Genomic DNA, 20,789 nt, shown 5'->3' with positions numbered 1-20,789 from the left:
GGTGAGAACTGAGGGATTTGAAAAAATGTTCTAAATGTGGTAATGGATTTATATTACTTAACGGGTGAGAAAGGTATTTTATTGAACAGATAAATTGTCATATGTAGTTCATTGTAAAGCACTGTCTATTATGAAAGGTAATTTCATTATGGTTGCTACTTGCTGTAGTGCTGGAATTTATTTTCAAGGAAGTACCATGTCTATTAATGGGTATAGCTACAGTATCTTCAGCTAGTCAGCTTGAAATCCTTTCCATCTAAACTGGTTATATCTCTTAAGCCTCGTAGTGAATGTTTAATGAGCAGTAGAAAACCATATTCATCCGCACACTCACACAGAGCCGAAGCACAACCAAAAAAATGTTCTTCCACAAAATGTAGTTTTGTTTTTTTAACCGCTAGAGGGCCAAAAGTTACATAGTGTACCTTTAATATTCAATAGCTGAAATGTGCTTTTGTTCACCTCAAACTCCTGTACAGAGGCATAGTGCTGGGCAATCTTCAGGTAATATTTGGCAGCAGTCTTGTCCTCCTGTAGCTCCAGTATGTGCAATGCTTTCTTCCACTGGCGTGCTGCGATTGCTGCCTCTATGGCCTTGGTGGAACGTCTTTATCAGGGAAAGAAACATCAGTTATATAAGGACAAACAAAATGGCGCCTGCCATGGTTAGGGGCGGGTAGCCCTAATAGATGACACCACAATAATAATAAAAATGTGGACACAGCAAAATGATAATTTTTTATTAAAATTACGATTTTTTTTTAAAAGAAGTCTCTTATGCTCATTAAGGCAGCATTTATTTGACCAAAAATACAATACATATTGTTACATAAATATTATTACAATTTAATACAATTTTTTAATATATTTTAAAATGTATTTAAAATCCTGTGATGGAAAAGCAGAATTTTCAAAAGTCATTACTCCAGTCTTCAGGGTCACATTATCCTAAGGAAATTGTAAATTTTTTTATATTATCAGTTGAAAACAGTTGTGCTTAATATTTTGTGGAAATCGTGAAGCATATTTTCAGGATTCTTTGATAAATAGAAAGCTCAAAAGGCTGTACTTGTCAGTAGGATATTAATATTTGTCTTGCTGCATCAAAAAAATTTAAATTAGTAAAATTAAAAATATTTAACATATGGTTTCACTTCTTACAAAAACATATTAAACTGCACATTTGTGACAACATATCTGAGCAAAAGTGGTTGCATAGTAATCTGTATGTATGCAAAAAAATAATCACAGTGAGCCACTGTGCGTGCATTGTGCATTTTTCTTAAATTAATAAATAATAATAATGAACTAAAGTGCACATTTTAAGGAGAACAAAGGAAAGTCTGACTGCACAGAGTTTGTTTCATGCATGCACCAGTCACTCTGTACCTTGCATCAATGACTAATGAGAAAAATAACTAATTTTCTGTCCTTCCAATACTTTGAAGTTTGGGGAAAGTGCTATTCTAAGGGCGCTTTCACACTAGCACTTTTGGTGCGCACCCGGGTTCGAATGACGTCAGAGTTCGGCTCGTTTGATGATGTGAACGCTGTCTTCCGAACTCGGGTGCGCACCCGCGAACCGTACTCGAGTCCGATTAAAAAGGTGGTCTGGGGTACGGTTCATGTGAGCTCGGGTACGGTTCACTGCTGATATGAACGCAATCGAACCAAACCGCGGAAGTGAACCGCTATTGATGACGTATAATGTGTCTTCGGCGGACAGCCCGCTGTCTTTGAAACGTTTTCAGAATTTTTGCGGCAGACAGACGCAAGTGTGTTTCTGAATGTCTATGTTGAAAACAAAACCAAAGGTTAAAAAAAAGAAGAACAAATGTCAACCGAGCAAGTCTATCCATTTGGGCGCCTTTTCATTCGCGGTTACCAAGCAACACCATTACGCCAGCTGCAGCCTGATGACGCAAGCGTACCGCGGTTCGGATAGAAATAATATAATGTGAACACAGTCCATCGGGGGCAGGGGGAGGGGGGAGCAATCGAACTCGGGTTCGGAAAAGGCAATCGAACCAAGTGTGAAAGCACCCTAAGACAGTGGTGCAGGTGTTCATTGCTAAGTCTGGTGCGGTATTTGGTTTAATAATGTTCATTATGGAGAATGCTGACTCATAGCAGTATGTGGAACCAAACATGGTCAGGATGTGTAGTGCCATTTTGTTTAGAACAGGGAAATCAGCGTCAGGCACCATCTTTGCCCAGAAAGTTGCAGGGTCGCAATTATCAACCTGCTCTTTCAAAGCCACATTTTCTTGCAGTTCAATCAACTCCATTTGTAGTAATGCATCATTTACCAATCTGAAGATCTGTTTGGCTTCTTCTGAAAACTCACAGTTGTCCTACAAGTACAAAATCATCAAAGCGAGTCTTAAAGTTGTTCATCAGCTTCTGCATGAAAACAGCATGGTAGGTCATATCTTTCTCTCCCTGGGTTTGCTCCAAAGGTTTGGGGAAGTGGACAATTTCACCTTGGAGATCAGTCTTGAAAATCTCCAATTTCTTCTGGAAAGCCCGGACTGCTGTTATCAAATCACATACTGTGTTGTTCTGTGCCTGCAGCTAAAGTTGAGCTCATTAGGATTTGATGTATTGTCTGCCAAAACTGCAGCTGTTTGCATCTTCTCTACATCTTCCAAAAACTGAGTTGCCTTGTCACTCTTTTGCTGTGATCTCCTCCCGAGTCCCGAATGGCCCAAAAGCGCTCCAAAGCCCTGCCTTTGCTATGCCATCTGACATTGTTGTGCAGTACTAAGTCATCATAGTTGGCAATGACCTCTGTCAGAAAGCCTCTTAGCAGACGATGCTGAAGGGACAATGATGCTCTCAAAAAGTTTATCAGTTTCATCATTGTTGTCATGACCTCAGCATACTCTCTGCACAGATTGGCACAAAAATTTGCACAGACTGGTGTATAATGTAGTGGTAAGATATCAGGTCAGTGTGGTCCTCTTTCAAAAGTGCAACCAGTCCCCTACCTCTTCCCATCATGGATGGAGCTCCATCTGTGGTGATAGAGACCACCGACTTTTAAATATGGATATTTTCTCACACGAACGCATCGCTTCACTTCAGAAGGCCTTTATTAAGGCCATAAAGCAAGGTCTCACGAACTTCATTCATACATTCTTTTACCATCTCTGTCTGTAAATTCACAAAATCCAAGCTATTTTCAGTGAGCACTCCATTGCTTGCTCTTGGGCTCTGGACAAACACTTCAGTGGACTTCTCATATTTGGCTTTGAGCTGGTTCTTTTTCTCGTTCTCAGCACTGTGTTTTAAGGATACGTTTGCTCGAAATGACTGTGTTTTGTGTCACAGTGGCGCTACACATTGGCACTTTTGACGAGCGCTACGGACTCGGATGCAGAATGAATGCATACTTTTCTGTCCACTCGTCTTTGAAAAGGCAATATTTGCTATCAACTTTTCTTCTCTGTGAACAAGCGATAATCACATTCGCAAAGTCTATATCTGATATTGATGGACGTTAGGTTTCTGTGTGTCTGTCCGCTGCTTGCTCACAGCTGCAACATTGTCTTTCACGTGCAAAGATATTTACATATAATGATGCGTTTGGATGAGACGTGTATCTCTTCATGAGAACAATTTGCATAAACACATGTAGTTGAATAGGACGCAGAACTCGCCATGATATCCATTTGCAGAAACTCACGCAATTGGATCGGATACGGTTTCTTCACTAGCTACGTTTACATGGACACAATCGGAATGAAATCAATACGATTGATGAATCCGAACAGGGTGTTTACATGAATGATAAATAAAGTAATCGGGTTGATGTGCGCGTTTATATGTCACAAGTTTCAAATCGGATCTGATGTTTTGACATGCGCACACTGCACGAATATACAGAGTTTCCCGCTTTTTGCGCATAAATATTCTCCTCTATTGGTTCTTTAATTGTTTTAAACAGCAGACGTAATATTAATTCGTCTCTGGTCATAATTTAGAGCATATTAACCATTTTGCCGTGCTGCTTATTGATCACGCAGTAAAAATGCCCCTCCCCGCGGCCAAAACTAGTCGTCTGTGGATGAGAATCCAAAACAAGGACTAGTGGGACGTTGTCCTGCTTCACTTCACAGACGCGCGAGTGAAATGAGAATTTTAGAATGGGAAACTTATTAATATGACACTTTATTCAACAGGAAGAACAGCTCGTTCCGCGCGTCATATGTCATTACGCTATTTAACGTCATTGCACATGCGCAGTCCTTTCAGTTTCGGTTTTCAATCCGATCAAGTGTTTACATGTTCTCTCGATCGGATTACAAAAGGGATAAACCACCCCTTTCAATCCGATCGAAATTTCATTCGGATCGAGCTCAATCGGATCGATTAAGGTGTTTACATGAAGGTTTTTTAGTCCGATTGAGCCGTCAATCCGATTATAAGTGTCCATGTAAACGCAGCTACTGATAGAGAGCGAGAGGCTGCGCTGGCATGTGATCATGTTTGAAAGCTGACTAAAATTATATTATTGACTTTAATCCTCTTTGGTCAGTATTGGCCCTTTTCTGGGTCTGGACACGGCCCGCGGTCCGCCATTTGTATATGACTGCTCTAGAAACTCACCCAGCTTCTATGTAATGGTTGATAGCAGCATCCAGTTGTTTCTGTTGCACTAGGTAGTCACCCCACACTTCCTCCAGCTTTACAACTTCTGCAGGAAAGGCGATACGAGCCAGATCCACCGCTGTGGAAGCACAGTGCAATCAGCAGATGTCAATGAAAGCAATGAATCTATGGTAATGCTTTGCATTACAACCATTGACTTCTTGTTCCAATTGTATTCTGATTGTTCTTACCACCTATGCTCACCTTTCTTAAAAGCATTTCCCTTGCGGTAGCACTCCAGGGCTCTCTGATTATTTCTTGTCCTTTCAAACAGGTCGCCTGCCTGTTGAGTTCAATAATAATTCGAATTAGAACAGTTTCCCTTTGGAACAATACCATGTCAGTTACTTGGGCGAGTGGATCTGCTACTCAGATGAAAGTTATGAATGCAAGAATCTTAACAGTAGCCATTTTGTCAAGTCACATACCGCTGCAGGTAATACTCACCCTCTCATAGAACTCTCCTTTGATGAGCGCAGCAGTGATGCGGCTGATGATGTCTTGGCTTGATAAGAGCTCATCTCTGCTCATGGCCAGCCAAGCAGCTTTGGCAGGAAGTCCTGCTTTCAGGTAGAGGTTAACAGCACCAGTGAAGTCTCCTTCATTCTCCTTCACCTCACCGGCTTTCTCATTCTGATTGGTCTCCATTAGGTAAGAATAGTAACTGCGTCTCAAATTGTCCAACTCTGGGTGGCCCTTTATGGGATAAACATTTCATATTAGTAAAATGTAGATTTTTCAGCATCATAGACAGCTGCTAAATGCACACAATAAACTGCAACTAACCACATAATTGGGCATAGTTAAGATAGCAGCATACAAAGGCTTATCAATTTTTATAAGGGATGAGAAAACTCTTCCCATATCATAGGAACATGGATAAGTTGTGGGACATGCCCCCATCCTAATATCCATAATATCAAAATAAACATGGTTTGTGTTGTCTATAATATGTTTAGTGCTGTTAATTATTGACTGCTGACGGCATGAAACCATCAACATTCTAGAGACATTAAGAATCCAGGCAATAATTTTGTATATAGTTGGCCATGTGAAGTTCATGATAATATTCATAAATTGAAATGTTTGATTTTAAGGACATTATGTTTACTTTTGAACAATATACAATTATGTTTCTGTGTTGGATCACCACTTGAGTTCTAATGCCCAGTGTATCTGGGCAAAACCTATTGAGAACCCCTGTTTTAAGCTAAATAAAAGACCAAAAACTGTTGACTAGACGTTATGAAAATTATGTTAAAAACAGATACCTTCGCCTCTGCTACTGCAATACATTCATCCCACATGTGGAGCTCCTGGTACATTTCCATCACTTCATCCACTGCATTCTGAAGGGTTACAGAAATATTACTCAGCAATCGAGAAATAACTCAGAATTAACTCTGCTGCTCCCACGTATTAACTGTCCAAAGCCATTTAACTCAATTGGTAAATAGATAAAGAATGAAAAATTATTTTTAAAACTGCAATTTAAAAGTTGAATTTCAAAATTAATTAATAATTTTAATGTTTTTAATTGATATTTATTTATTTTTAATAAATTATTTATTTTTAAATAATAATTTTATTGTTACATTTAACATTTAATTATTTTTAACCATGAATTGAATACGTTTATTTGACCATTTTAAATTTTATTTATTTATTTTAATATAAAATGTTGAATTTAATACTGTGGTAAATGCATTAAGTCACACTCCTAGTTGCAGATATTAGAAATTGTTCCTTACCTGTTCCATGTAATACATCTCTGCAAGTTTAAAGTTCTTATCCAGCATGGCCAGGCGAGCTTTCACCTGGTAGTGGTCTGTCCCATCACCACCCTATAGGAGAGTACAGTAACATTGAATTTTTAAATGCATAAGTTCAACAACAGAAATGTACATTCTAGAAGTGTACAGACATAACTGGTTTGATACAATACATACATTTTCCTGTGAGACAGCATCTGCAATCTTGTTGGTCTCATTTAAGAATCGGGCTTTGGACACATCCCCAAGGGCTGCAAAACACCTGCAGAAAAACCAAATAGCACCTCAGATGAAAAAGAGCAAACAAATACAAACAACATCACATGGCGTATCATTTCACATTCGACCGCCAATGCTGCAATAAGTCATGGCATTTAGATTGGACAGTGCTTATCGGTCATGATCAGATGACCAAAAGTGAGATCAAGCACACAGGCAGCAGGAAGAGTATCCAGGCAATTCCTTCATTTGCATTCTCCTTGACGGTCAGAGCACTTTTTCCTCTGCATGCTTTATGCAGATGAGCCTATTCATAACAAACCAATCCTCTCGAATTTAAATTCCAGCTTCAAACACTCTTAAAAATGCTTATACAGTAAAAGGAAAACTCTAAACATGCTCACTGCCACCTAAAGCAACTTGAAGCCTTTTTAAGAGGACTTTTGGTGCTTAGATCTAAAGCTTTTATCCTCCCGCACAAGCTCAGGTGAATGTTTTTTGCCTTTAGCACAAGATTAAACATTTTTCTTTAGGCAGAATATTATCTGAGACACATTTCAACATTTAAAGTGCAACACACAGAGCAGCTGTGCAAAATAGCAGCTTTCTTTAAAGTTCTTTTGACGAATGCTTCTGGCATGTATTGTAACATTATTATTTTATTCCAGAGATCCATTTATAATTTACACCAAAAACATGACCACCTCTTCTCTGAACCTTGGAAGTCAAATATGGTTTAAAACTCCCAAAATCGAGTCTGAATTACCTTGTGACATGTTGTTGACATATACAAGATAGTTCTAAACAATACATTTTTAAAGGTTAGTTTCAATAAAATATATATTTTTAACTTATTGGGCAGGATATTTTAAGTACAGTGTGGCTGCAGGAATTCAAACAAACTACAATATTTATTAATTCTGTCACTGTTTCCTAGTTGTCAAGGTTAAACACATGATTCGGACAGCTATGCTAAAGTCATCGTAGCAGTAGCTGAGTCATAGAGGTGGGTGGACTGTCTTGCTTGTCTAACCTCTCAGCGATGTGGAGCTGTCGTGCCTCTAGGGAGAGTTTACTCAAAGTCTTCCACATGGCTTCTGTCTCTGCCGACATCTCCAGGGTCTCCAGGAATGCGGTTGCTCTGTGCACACACAAATACAAGTCCAGCTATGAATAAGGATACTTACATAACTGAGGTCAAGTTCATGTTTTATTGCAGGTGGCTATGGTGTTTTATTTTTACCTGTAATAGTCACCATCATCAATGGCTGTGCCAAATTCGATCAGCCCCTCATCTAGAGTGTAGGACACAGAGTTAACCCCTTCAGTCACAATGACTTCAGTTTTGCCATTGGATCTCTCCAGGTCTACAATATCACCCTGTCGCCAAAACAAAGTCACATGATTAAACTCACAGTCGCCTCAAACAAGAAACTAAGACAATGAGGAGTGAATTCAATATTTCAGTGCAAAATCTGTGTCTTATTCACCTGCAGTTCATTATACCACTTTATTATTTTACTACTACTAATTATGGCTGAAATAATTCATCAAATAATGATAAAATGGTAAAAACAATGTTACACAACCATTACACCTTTCAGGTCAGTAAGATTTTTTAAAAGAAATTAATACTTTTATTCAGTTAGAAGTGAACAAACGTGATTAGTAATGTTACACAAATAAATCCTGTTCTTTTGAACTTTCTATTTATTAAAGAATCCTGAAAAAGTCAATGTTTCCACAAAAATAATGAGCGCAACTGTTTTCAACAATGATGAATGTATCTTGAGCACCAAATCAGCATATTAGAATGATTTCTGAAGGAACGTGTGACACAGAATACTGGAGTAATGATGCAGAAAAATGTAAAATATATTACAATAGAAAACGGTTATTTTAAATTGTAATAATATTGCACAATTGTAATAATTGTCTGGGTGAACATGGATGAGACTTCTTTAAAAAAAACACACGAGTATATCAAGACATTTTTTGCTTTTTAAACAGCCAATTTGTGTCTGAATTGCAATGGTGGAGTAATTCTGTGAGTTGTTTGCGTTGTTGCTGATTTGAATAGTTCCTTTAGTTAATCAGGTGCTTAACATAGCCAGAATGTGCAAATAAAATCACTATTCACTCTGAGTGATCTGTAGCTTCAGCTCACCTTGAGGGGAAACATTGTGACCCTCTCTGGGCTGTCAATGGTGTACCAAACACACAGGTTTCCTCTGTTCTGTGCCACAACTACATCACTACCCGGTACCCACTGAACGTAAGGACAGAAACTCAGCATGGTGCTCTTCACGCTTCTCTCGATGTCATACAGGTGGAGCTGAACATGGAAAAAGAGACAGAAGTGACACATCGTTCTGATTTTATTAGCAATATTAGAGCTAAAGTAATAATGTTCCCCACTTACCCTTAATTTCTTGTCCCTAAAAAGCAGTTTACGCCCCGTTTCATTCAGCTCCAGCCAGTCTATCTTGGAGTCGTGGCTTATAGTGCCCAGATTATACCCACCCACCAGGTCCACTGAGAAAAACAGGAAAAGAGAAGGATCATGGGAGATGAATGCACCAAATACCAGATGCAGATTCTTTTCTGTTGATCCAAGGTCAGAAATGAATAATTACAGTTAAAACTTTTTAAAAAATGAGGCTTTTAGACAAAAAAACCCTGTAATAAGCAGAATTATCAAATTTGGAGATCCATTTACTGCCATGAATGTCACCATATACAAATACACAAAGACATGCTGCAAAAACGGAGGCATTGCCTTTCATACAGACCCCGTACATCCGTGCCCTAACAAAAACAAATCAATGAGTCTTTCATAAATCACGTTGTGTGACGCTTCCCTGCATTTCTGGCTCTTTGTTCACAAATAACCATTCTGATGGGAAGCATCACTTATGAAGGGGGGCGGAGAGGGGAGAAAAGAGAGGAAAAACACTTTCCAATTTGCACTTTCTGTACAGGTTTTAAGCACATAGATCAGTGAGGGGGAAAAGCACTCTGCTGTCTGTCAAAGGAAAATAAATTGGATGAAAGTTGTTTCTCATTTTCACCACCTGAAGAAGAAACAAGGCAAGCAGGACAGAGGGAGCATGCCAGGACTTAATTAGCACAGGAAGTGGTCAGAGCCGTGGCAGATGTCTGGCGGTAGCCGGTGAATGAGAGGGCTGTGACGATGACACAGCAGGGTAACCGTCTAATTGAAAGGTACCGTCCGAACTGACTCAACATCAACACACCTTCCTATTGTCCCATAAATGATCGTTTCTGCAGAATCAAATAACAGGTCATATGGAATAGGTGTCCCATTTAGAGCGGAAACAGACGATTATGTAATCAATACCATCGATGACATCATTTATTTTAGCTGACGATGACAATAGACTTAGACTGTCCTTTATGAGCTAATGTGACTATAATTCCGTATATTTGCGTGCATTTTTGAATTCAATCAATGGGCTAAAAGTTTAAATTAATCTTTAATCACCGAAACTGTCAGGAGCAATAAGAGCAGGAAGACGACGTGAGTGGTCAAAACTTAAATAAAATGATGTCATCCCTAATTACCACCTGAAAAGCACTATATAAATAAATCTGAGTTGCATATAATTCTGTCACTCAAAGTCTTAAATCATTCAAAAGTCATTTAACCGCATTCTCCTCAATGATAATGTGTTATTATCCTTCAGCTTCTAAAATTATCATTTTTATTTTATTAAATAATAAAGAGATCATACCCCTGGCAGAAGTAATGGGCAATAACTTACCAATGGCAATAGTTTTGATGTCAATCAGGTAGGCCAACTTTTTGTTGTCCTCCACTCCCCTCTGCCTCCTCTCATTCAGACGCACGCTGCAAACACAAACACACAAACCAAGGATTGAACACTTCCTGTGGGTGCTGAGGGACCTGTCAGTGCTCCATCAAGAGGAACCAAGCACTGCAATCTGACAGCACCTGACAGGCTTTTTACATGAATGCTGATTTGTGATGACTAGGTCTGCTCACTAAGAGCCAGCTGTATGTATCAACAGCAAAAGTGGTTTTCAGAGAAGAATGACAGTAGGAAAACTGGGAAATCTAAGGTAAATCCCTCCATCTAGTGGTCAGCTTTATACATGACTTTTGTAGGCAATGTAACCTTGCCTGACTGTTGTTTGCTATAAAATTATGTTATACATTAAATGGTACAACAGGAAATAACATAGGGTGGGGCTTGTATCATACATAAAATTATATAATGTATCTTTTAATATGAAATACAATTGCAGAGGCAAAGGTTTTTACATTATTTTGATTAAGGATTATAAAACTAAAAGTAGTAAAAAAAAAAAGTCAATAATTTTGAATTTACTTTGCCTTTAAACAATAGCTTTTGCTTTCCAAAGTGTAATAATGGCAGACCTGATGAGGTGTGGGTTCATAAACTCTGTTCGAACAGATCCCAGGATTTCATTGCTTCCGTATTCCACCAGTGCCAGCTCTCCAGCATTGAAAATCATGCACACCTACCAGGAAATATAGCAATTTACAATTAGCCAGCAATGAGTTTAATTATATCTTCTAGAGCTGCATGACTCATTAAACCCAGTTGTTTTCCTTTGTACCATGCTCATAAACTGAAGCATCTTAATAACACACACAAAAAAAAAAAAAAGACTGTACCGTTTCATTTTCAAAGAAAAACTTTTCATTTCCCCCAGAGCCCTGCCACGCCACCTGAAATTGGAGAGTGATGTTATTTAATGAAGTACATCATTGTTGTCATCAACTTTTGCTTTCCACTACATTACACAGAAAGAAGCAGACAGACTCCACAGCCAAGGCCCTTCACCATTATCCTGTTTGTCACACTGAACTTTCTTCCAACTCCCATAAGAGCACTTTGGAAACTCAATTAAACATGGATTAACACAGTGAACCATTAAGCCCTTGAACTTTTAATTAGACATTATAAACTTTTGTTCACCCAAAGAAGCTGTTGAGTCTGCTAAAATAAAAAAATAAAAATGCCCAGAAATAGATTAATCCAGACAGTTTGATCTAAATAGAAGCATTTTCATTCTGGCAAAACTACACAACAGAAATAAAGCAACCGTAATTAATCAAACAAGTCCAAACCAGACATCCTACCTCACTTAGTTTGTTGGATAACAGGTCTCCCAGCAGCAGTGTGTCAGAGGTGTGAGCCACAAGAAATCGATCCTTCCCCATGACTTTCACCTCATCTATCTCATAACCATACTGAGATTTCAGCACCACTCGTGTGCCAGAGGACAAATTCTTCACAATCACCTAGGAGGGTTTAAGAAACAAGGTTCTTTAGTTTGTAGGATGTAAACAAGATTAAAAACAACAGTCACTACTGAAATGAACGGAAACTGGGCACTTTAAATATCTAAAATTAATGCTCACCTGACTTAGTCCTACATATGTCATCTCAAATTTGTTCTTGTAAATACTCCTGCGGAGACAGCAGTCAAACATCTCGACACCTCCACACAGTGTGCCCTGCAGTTTACAGAAGGTCATTTAATAACACATCACCTCCACAGCCCCTCAGTTGTCCCGAGTGGCAACATCTTTGACCCAATGTTTTTGCGATCCTGCTTATGTCTTACCAAATTATAAACATTGTGCAGACAAACTTATGAGCAGAACTGATTTGGGATATTTTCAGGATTAGTGCTTAAATATAAACATAAACATAGGGCCTAATTACATTTTTCACTTAATGCATTTTTACTGATCAGACAGCCATCCGATTTGTTAAAACTGTTTAGTTTACACTTGCAAATGTGTGTCCACAAAACGAAAAAATTAATCCGATCTACAATTCCCACGCTATATGCAAATTCAATGTGGTTCACATCATCGAAAGCAAAAGATATGCACTGCATTTGATTTAGCATCAGCTTATTTCAACACCAAAGATGTGTCAGCACTGGTGAGGGAATATAGTGTTTACCGCTCACCACTTTTAATAAAAATTACTCTGTCCTAAGCTTTCACGGTGTCACACCGAACATTACATTTCATTTGTGGCAGTTTGCGCATCTGCTTGCTAAAGAAAGATGCTCAACTGTTCGTCACTTGTGGACCATATCTGTGGCGATGTGTTGCAACAGCGCTGTCATATATGGCAACCAGGAGCTGGTATAACCTGCGCTCACACGTTTATTTTTTTACAATTTTAGAAGGTGTAAAATTTACAAGTGGCTTCAACAGCCAGATGCATTTACACTTGTCTAGTTTCGTCTGGATTGGAATGTCTCTCAAACCGTCTCCTGAAGTGGTGATCGGATTTAAATCTGTCTCGAAAGGGCATTTACATCTGTTCTTTTCAGGAGTGAATAGCTATCCGATCAGAGAAGATGCATGAACAGTTGTAAAAAGGCCTAAAGATTTTCTGAAAGACATTGAGGTTCGGAAATCTTTAAGGAATTGGCCGTCCAGACTGACCACAGAAAGCCGAGAGCCGTCTTTCTTCCAGGATAGAGCTGTGATGGTGTACAGGTTTGGAATTTCTTTGGGAGAACCTTCATCCCAGGTACCTTTTCGAGGACTCCAATTGAAAACTCGCAATCTAAAGAAAAATTAGATATGTCAAGACATTGGCTGAATGTTTTTGTTTTCGATTTAATGTTCTCTCACCTGTCATAGCTTCCTACAACTATGGACTGGCCACTGGGGCTAGATGCTGCAACTGTGAATTCCTTTTCAGAGTGATCTCGGCTGTAGTCAAATGTCTGAAGCACATGGCCCTCCCTCCCATAGGCCACGATCTTCTTGTCACATCCAGCCACAATTATGCTGTTGGTGCCCCATGCCAGGGCATATGGTGGGCATGCATGAGTCAACAGTTTGCCCTTTTAAACAATCAGAACAAATCAGTCATTAATTCACTTGCAGATATATTTTAATTAACATCTGTATATTATATTGTAAATACATTGCAATACAATAAAGCAAACTTTTTACCTGAGATTCTCCAGAACCTTCATCGTCAAGGAAGTACCGAACGACCGTTCCATCTGCATGACCTGAGAGGATTCCCTTCCCTGAGACACTGCGAGAATGGATCAAGAGAGATACAGTGTTGTTAAAATTCTAAATTGATTAAAACTGAAATAAAAAGAAATCTATATAGAAATGTTAAAAAAAGAAAACTAATTTAATTTAAAATTAATTTTAATTTAATTTAAAACTTTAAAATATAAAGGCTAATTAAATTTTGTATATACTATAACAGTATACACTGATGAAGCAAAACATTATGACCACACACAGGTGAAGCAAAAAATGTTGATCATCTCCTAACACGGTCACATGTCAAGGTCTGGGTTGATCAGATGGTAAGTGAACAAACAGTTCTCGTAGTCAACATGTTGGAATCAGGAGAAATGGGCAGGAGTGACTTTGACAAGGGTCAAATTGATATGGCCTGATGAAATGGTCAAAAAATCAGTCTGGGAGGTTCTGTTTCGTCTGTAGCTCCTCTTATCTGTGGCGTTCCACAAGGCTCCATTTTGGTCCCTACTCTGTTTTCATTATACATGTTACCGCTAGGATCAATTTTTAGGAGGCACGGAGTGTCTTTTCACTTATATGCAGACGATACTCAAATCTATCTGCCTTTCAAGCGCACTGACACAAAAGGCCTAGAAACCCTATTTGCTCGTTTAAACAACATAAAATCCTGGATGTCCTCAAATTTTTTACATTTAAATGCGAGCAAAACTGAAGCTATTGTGTTCAGGCCCTCTGTAGGAAATGGGAAGAATACTTTTAATGTTGCAAACCTGTACTCTGACATCAAACCCACAGTTAAAAGTCTGGGAGTTACTTTGGACTCCTCCCTTAAGCTGGATAAACACATAAACACAGTTGTTAAATCAAGCTTTTTTCACCTGAAGCTTTTATCTAGAGTAAAGTCCTTCCTATCACCGAAAGAGCTTGAAAGAGTTACACATGCTTTCGTTTTATCCCGCCTGGATTACTGTAATTCTTTATATGCAGGAATATCACAGTTTTCCATTACAAGGCTTCAAATGGTTCAAAACGCTGCAGCCAGATTCCTAACTGGGGTTCGCAAACATGAACATATTACTCTTATTTTAATGTCTCTTAACTGGTTGCCGGTGCGTTATAGAGTCGATTTTAAAATATTGTTGTTTGTTTTTAAATCCTTAAATGGTCTTGCACCCTCTTACTTATCTGAACTTTTAACTTTGAATGTGCCCGGTAGGTGTCTACGGTCCACAGGCAGTTATAATCTGTCCCAGCCACATTCATGATTAAAGTAGAGAGGGGATCGTGCCGTTGCAGTTGTCGGTCCTAGGCTGTAGAACAGCCTCCCCGTATCCTTGAGATCCTTGTCCTCTTTATACGAGTTTAAATTTAAGTTAAAGTTGTATCTTTTTGACCGGGCATTTCACTAAATCTCAATTATGGTTTTATTACTTTGCTCTTCCTTTCATGTTTTCTGTTTACCTGGGGAAGTGATCCCATCAGGATGCACTGTGGGAAGATGACATCTGGTCGAGGGAGTGTGATGGCTCTGGGCAATGTTCTGCTGGGAAACCCTGGGTCTGGCCATTCATGTGGATGTCAATTTGACACTTACCACCTACCTAAACGTTGCAAACTAGGTACATGCCTTCATGCCTCTCTTGCTGGATAGGATGGAAAATTGGCTGGGTATTTCTGAGTTGTACTCTGTTGGTTTCGGTCTTATTTAGCGCATCGTGCACAATTCGTAAGCATGGGCATTTATAAATCGGATACCGTGCCTGTGCGACAGGGAGTTCCTCAAGGTTCAGTGCTAGGTCCAATTTTATTTAATATTTACATGCTTCCACTTGGGCAGATCATCAGTAAATATGACCTTGGGTATCACTGTTATGCGGACGATACGCAGATTTACATCACCACAAATCCGGACGCACATTGTTCACTAAATACTTTGCATAGCTGTCTAGCAGAGATCAGCTCATGGATGCAGAACAACTTCCTGAAGCTAAACGGCTCTAAAACGGAACTGATGCTGATTGGTACAGTGGTGGCTATTCGTAAGGCTGATCAGGTTAGTCTGATTGTTGACTCTAGCAGGGTAACCCCCTCTCCACAGGTGCGGAATCTTGGTGTAATTTTTGACCCACAGTTGAGTTTTGAAGCACATATAAAACTGCTTTCTACCATCTGAGAAATATTGCTCGACTTAGACCATTTCTCTCCTTTGTAGACACAGAAAGGCCTTCATCACAACTAGGCTAGACTATTGTAATGCCCTGTTCTCTGGCCTTCCAGCAAAATCATTAAACAGGCTACAGTATATACAGAACTCTGCTGCTCGTGTGCTCACTCGTACCTCTCCTCGTGAGCACATCACACCGGTCCTTTCACAGCTGCACTGGCTTCCAGTAAAGGCAAGAATTGATTTTAAAATTCTCATTCTAACATACAAGGCATTACATGGGATCGCTCCAGAGTACCTATGTGATCTTATTAGCCCTTATACTCCATCACGTTCTCTCCGTTCTGCAAATTCCCTCTTATTACATCAGCCTTTGTGTAAGCTCAAGACCATGGGGGAAAGAGCTTTTTCCTGCAAAGCCCCCAAGCTATGGAATCTACTTCCTTCTACAATCAAAAGTGCACCAACGTTGGGACAATTCAAAGGGTTGATTAAGACACATTTGTTCAAGGCTGCTTTTTCTTAATTGTTTTTATTGCTCTTGCTGTATAATAATAATAATAAATTTTATTTATAATGCGCTTTTCTCAGACCCAAAGCGCATTATAAATAAAATTTATTATTATTATTATTATTATGCCAATGGTGTTCCCTGATAGCAGTGGCTTCTTTCAGCAGGATAATGCACCCTGCCACATTGCACACATTGTTCAGGAATGGTTGAGGAACATGATGAAGAGCCTAAAGTTGTTGCCCTGCCCTCCATATTCCCAAGATCTCAATCTGATTGAGCATCTGTAGGATGTGCTAAACCAACAAGTCCGATCAACTTGAGCTCCAACTCACAACTTACGGGACTTGCCAGATACCACAGGACAACTTCAGAGGTCGTGTAGTATCCATGGTTCTGCGGGTCTGCTCTGTTTTGTCGGTAGGTGGTCATAATGTTTTGGATCATCACATCAGTGTATAAATACTAGTAAAATAACACTGTAAACAAACCGGAAAAGGGTACTTGTACAAAGAAGCAAGCATCGTAGGGTCAGGATTTTAAATAAGCATACATACTTTGTAGTCAGTGAGACAACATAAGAGTCCGTTCCGTATATAGTGGAGGACTTGCTTGTTTTTGTATTGGCTTGTCGAACCTGAATTTGACATTAAACATTCACAAAATGAATCCTCACAAAATAGGAAATTCAGCTTAAGGTGTAAAACAGAAAATGCGGCACACACTTACTTTTCCCTCTGCAAGTCCAAATATTATTGCATGCTCTGACGGCCAAACCAGACATGTTACAGCACTCTACAGAACAACAACAAAGTTAATGCGCACAATATATGGCACTTCAGCCTAATGATGTATTTTATTTATCATCAGAATACTTACTGTTTGAATAAATTTGTTGCAAATAACCTTTTTATCTCCCCTGGGACAGAAAACATATAATAAGAAATTAAAAATAATACAATAAAGCATATATATATATATATATACACACACACACACACACACACATATTGTTAGTATATTATATTAGCACTAATTATTAGTATTATACTGAGATTACTTACCACTCCTCTCCAATTTTGTAAACAAATATGATGTTGTCTGTTTGAGCAACTGCTATCTTGGTTGAATCAGGGGAAAATGCCATGGACTTGACCACATAGGCTTTCTTTCCATACTGCAAAAAAATTGTCATGACTTTATGAATACGTTTTCCTGATACGTATGGCACTGGCAGGATAAAAAAATTCATTTTGAATATTTAAATTAAATAAGTTGCTGATTACTTACTTTGGGGTCTGCAGGCTTTGTGGTAAATCTGTCTCTTTTCTCTCCCTGCTCATCATACAATATAACCACTCTATCAATAGTGCACACTGCAAACTTTGCATTGTTAGAAGCCCAAGCCATACAGGTGACTTTAGCAGCTCCATCCTACAGAAAAGAAAAGACAATACAGACACAACACTAACGTTACTTCCAAAGCAGACTCTTGGAGTCACTCAGATTTAAATAATATTCGTTTAACATTCGGAATAGGTCGGATTTCTATTACTGTTTCTTTGCACAACTTAATGCTTTACTTGATATCAGGCAAGACACATAAGCAGTGTTGCTAAGCTAAGAAGCGTTCTCATGCCTATAAGTTAGATAGCGGACTGCTGAGAGCTAGTAAGCTAGCGTCGCTAAGTTAAATAACGTGGTAACGTTAAATGTTTTACCTGAGGTGTTAGAAGAGTCTTCAGGTACTTTAGCTGCATCCTTTACATTTATAAAAGACTCAGTGCAGTTATAAGGACGTATTTCTTGATATAGCTATGTATTGGGTAATAGTTGTCAGGCTGAAGACATTTTGGTGTAGCTTTCTCCCTGGTTACCGTCGCCAAGGAAAGAACGTATGACGTAATTACGTAGAGTGAGATTTAACATGTTTGACTCGTTTAAAGCCGTTGTTCTTAAAAATAATAATAATAATAATAATAATTTATGGATCAATTAAATACTGTTTGATGACAGCTTTTACTAACCTTACATTGAGATAAAAAAAAAATACTGGAGATGCCGGGGATTGAACCCGGGGCCTCATACATGCAAAGCATGCGCTCTACCACTGAGCTACATCCCCTTCCTGTTTCAATTATTTGTTAAAAGACTATTTAAATATGACCATATATCATATACACTTTATACACACATACATACATACATATATACACACATACATACATACATATATACATACATACAATCATACATAAATATATATATATACACATATTAGTTTTAATACAGACATTTATTAATCACTCAAATAATTCCTCATAATAACATTATCATGACATCAAACTGTGGTCATATGCTGTAATAGCAACATCTAAAATTAACTACACTAATGTACTGTAGGTAACAGGTCAAACAAACACCATTGTGACTGGAAACCAACAGATCATGTGACATATAAAGAACCTCTAGATAGAACAAGCTGTACCTGAGATCCAAACTTACTGAAGCATGTTCAAGGAGAAGAACCACCAAAACAGCTATGTGAAAACACAGATCAAATTAGATCAGAGACATGCATAACCAGGTTTTTCAGAGCTTTGAGAGCAGACTTCACAATCTCTGGTTCATAAAAGACATTTTTGAGCTCATTTTTGGAGCAGTTTTTTACTTTTTTGAAGCCTTTGTTCGACTGTTTATTCCACATTGCAAGAAAGATGTTGAGGGAGAGATAGTCTTGGTGACTGGAGCTGCAAATGGGATTGGAAAACTGATCGCCAAAGAACTTGGACACTATGGAGCAACATTAGTCTTATGGGATATCAACTCGGAGGCACTGGACAAAACAGCAAAAGAATTAAAGCAGGTATTAGATGTGCGAGTGTATGCCTATACCTGTGACTGCAGCAGAAGAAGTGAGGTCTACAAGGCTGCTGAACAGGTAAATAATTAATAATTTATATATATATATATAGTATATATACAATTTATACTTTATACCTTTTAAAAAACATTTACAGTTTTAATGAGGGGTAAATAATATGAAGGCGTATTTTTATGTTAAAACATTTCAACAGGTTAAAAGGGAGGTTGGAGATGTGTCAATCTTGGTGAACAACGCAGGCATGGTAACAGGAAAATACACTTTCGTTGAAGCCCCTGACAGTCTGGTGGATAGAACACTAAGGGTCAATGTTGCTGCTCATTTCTGGGTAAAGAAAAATAATTCAGTGTTTTCTTCATGTTTTACATTTTACCTCTGTTTTTATGTTATGGGAACAGTGAGCCTACCGTTATCTCAAATATTTGAATTCACAGACTTACAAGGCGTTTCTCCCAGCTATGCTGAAACGGAACCATGGGCACCTGGTCTGCGTGGCATGCCATGGAGGGTTGTTTGCAATGAATGGCCTTGCAGGTACATTTAAAGAGAGATTTCAGAGATCATTGTGCAACACTAAACTTTAGATATTGCACATTCACAATTTAGTGTTAAATTGAGGTGTGATTTAAAAATAGAATGGGATTTTCCAACACGTTTTGTCCACAGACTATTGCGCAAGCAAGTCTGCAGCAGTGAGCTTCGCAGAATCTATTGCACTGGAGCTGCTTGTCCTTAAAAAGGACGGAATCAAAACAACAATAGTGTGTCCCTATCTAATAAATACCAAAATGTTTCGGGGATGTCAAACAAAGTAGGCCAATACAGTTTCCATTTATGAAACATTATTAGAGATTTGTGCTCTGGTGATGTGGTAACATTGATATTTTACTTTTGTTAAGGAGACCATCTTTTCTTCCAGTCTTGGATCAGAGACATGCAGCAAAACAGATTGTGGATGCCATACTAAGGGAGAAGATGTACTTGCTGTTACCCTCAAGTCTATATTTCTTGATGGCACTTAAGAGGTATTTTAGGCCTCTAAATACTTGTTTTTGAAGATATAAAATTACTTTATTTATCTGCATTCCTTTCGCCAACCTTTAATAATTAAAAAACAAATAAATCAATAGCAAACAGTTAACAGAAAATAATTGTATTCAATGTAATAAATGTCTCAATAATTTTAATATTGCACAAAATGATTGGCAAGATCTAATTTAACTAAGCTTGACCCACCTATTCATGTTCTTGCAGTCTCATGCCTGCCAAACTGGGCATCATCTTTGTGAACTTCTTTGGTGGGATGGATCTGATGGATCACTTCAGAGGGGTCCCTGTACCCATCAACAGCTACAAAAAGTCTCAGCGCCAACGAAATGACAGTGTCAGTGATCCACATACTCTTGTCTATTACAACTAGCAAAAAGTTGCAAAACACAAAACATGTAAATCACCAGTGAGTAATATCAGTCTGCTCAAATGTACCTGTGAACGGAGTATACAGAATTGTGAATAAATTTTTTCTCCTTTTTCTA

The 20,789-nt window shown here is 38.5% G+C and overlaps 2 protein-coding genes across 2 annotated transcripts in view; one reads left to right on the top strand and one right to left on the bottom strand.

Annotated features, from left to right (window-relative positions):
• Nucleotides 1-18,258, bottom strand: part of ift172 (intraflagellar transport 172) — a 33,482-nt gene extending 15,224 nt beyond the window's left edge. Inside the window, exons 1-25 of the mRNA XM_084090488.1 lie at nucleotides 18,092-18,258; nucleotides 17,661-17,804; nucleotides 17,435-17,547; nucleotides 17,250-17,289; nucleotides 17,100-17,165; nucleotides 16,928-17,007; nucleotides 13,645-13,732; nucleotides 13,318-13,532; nucleotides 13,126-13,249; nucleotides 12,079-12,174; nucleotides 11,797-11,958; nucleotides 11,329-11,382; nucleotides 11,068-11,171; nucleotides 10,430-10,515; nucleotides 9,067-9,179; nucleotides 8,812-8,979; nucleotides 7,888-8,024; nucleotides 7,678-7,785; nucleotides 6,603-6,687; nucleotides 6,405-6,497; nucleotides 5,925-6,002; nucleotides 5,101-5,349; nucleotides 4,858-4,936; nucleotides 4,612-4,732; nucleotides 463-607 (exon numbers count right to left, since the gene is read on the bottom strand). Coding sequence (XP_083946614.1) covers nucleotides 463-607; nucleotides 4,612-4,732; nucleotides 4,858-4,936; nucleotides 5,101-5,349; nucleotides 5,925-6,002; nucleotides 6,405-6,497; nucleotides 6,603-6,687; nucleotides 7,678-7,785; nucleotides 7,888-8,024; nucleotides 8,812-8,979; nucleotides 9,067-9,179; nucleotides 10,430-10,515; nucleotides 11,068-11,171; nucleotides 11,329-11,382; nucleotides 11,797-11,958; nucleotides 12,079-12,174; nucleotides 13,126-13,249; nucleotides 13,318-13,532; nucleotides 13,645-13,732; nucleotides 16,928-17,007; nucleotides 17,100-17,165; nucleotides 17,250-17,289; nucleotides 17,435-17,547; nucleotides 17,661-17,804; nucleotides 18,092-18,130 — 2,787 coding nt within the window. The 5' untranslated portion in view covers nucleotides 18,131-18,258. The remainder of the gene's footprint in view (nucleotides 1-462; nucleotides 608-4,611; nucleotides 4,733-4,857; nucleotides 4,937-5,100; nucleotides 5,350-5,924; nucleotides 6,003-6,404; nucleotides 6,498-6,602; nucleotides 6,688-7,677; nucleotides 7,786-7,887; nucleotides 8,025-8,811; nucleotides 8,980-9,066; nucleotides 9,180-10,429; nucleotides 10,516-11,067; nucleotides 11,172-11,328; nucleotides 11,383-11,796; nucleotides 11,959-12,078; nucleotides 12,175-13,125; nucleotides 13,250-13,317; nucleotides 13,533-13,644; nucleotides 13,733-16,927; nucleotides 17,008-17,099; nucleotides 17,166-17,249; nucleotides 17,290-17,434; nucleotides 17,548-17,660; nucleotides 17,805-18,091) is intronic.
• Nucleotides 18,259-18,840: 582 nt separating this feature from the next.
• Nucleotides 18,841-20,745, top strand: LOC311068696 (epidermal retinol dehydrogenase 2). Its single transcript, XM_084091303.1, is given in 7 exon segments — nucleotides 18,841-19,311; nucleotides 19,448-19,582; nucleotides 19,689-19,788; nucleotides 19,921-20,065; nucleotides 20,154-20,279; nucleotides 20,509-20,590; nucleotides 20,593-20,745. Coding segments are annotated over 7 exon segments (996 nt in total). The 5' UTR covers nucleotides 18,841-18,945; the 3' UTR covers nucleotides 20,635-20,745.
• The last annotated feature ends 44 nt before the right edge of the window (nucleotides 20,746-20,789 follow it).

The sequence above is a fragment of the Abramis brama genome (genome assembly GCF_963993115.1).
Source record: "Abramis brama genome assembly, chromosome: 18".
Taxonomy (NCBI): domain Eukaryota; kingdom Metazoa; phylum Chordata; class Actinopteri; order Cypriniformes; family Leuciscidae; genus Abramis; species Abramis brama.
Note: the sequence above shows the minus strand (reverse complement) of the source record. Positions and strands in the feature narration are given on the sequence as shown.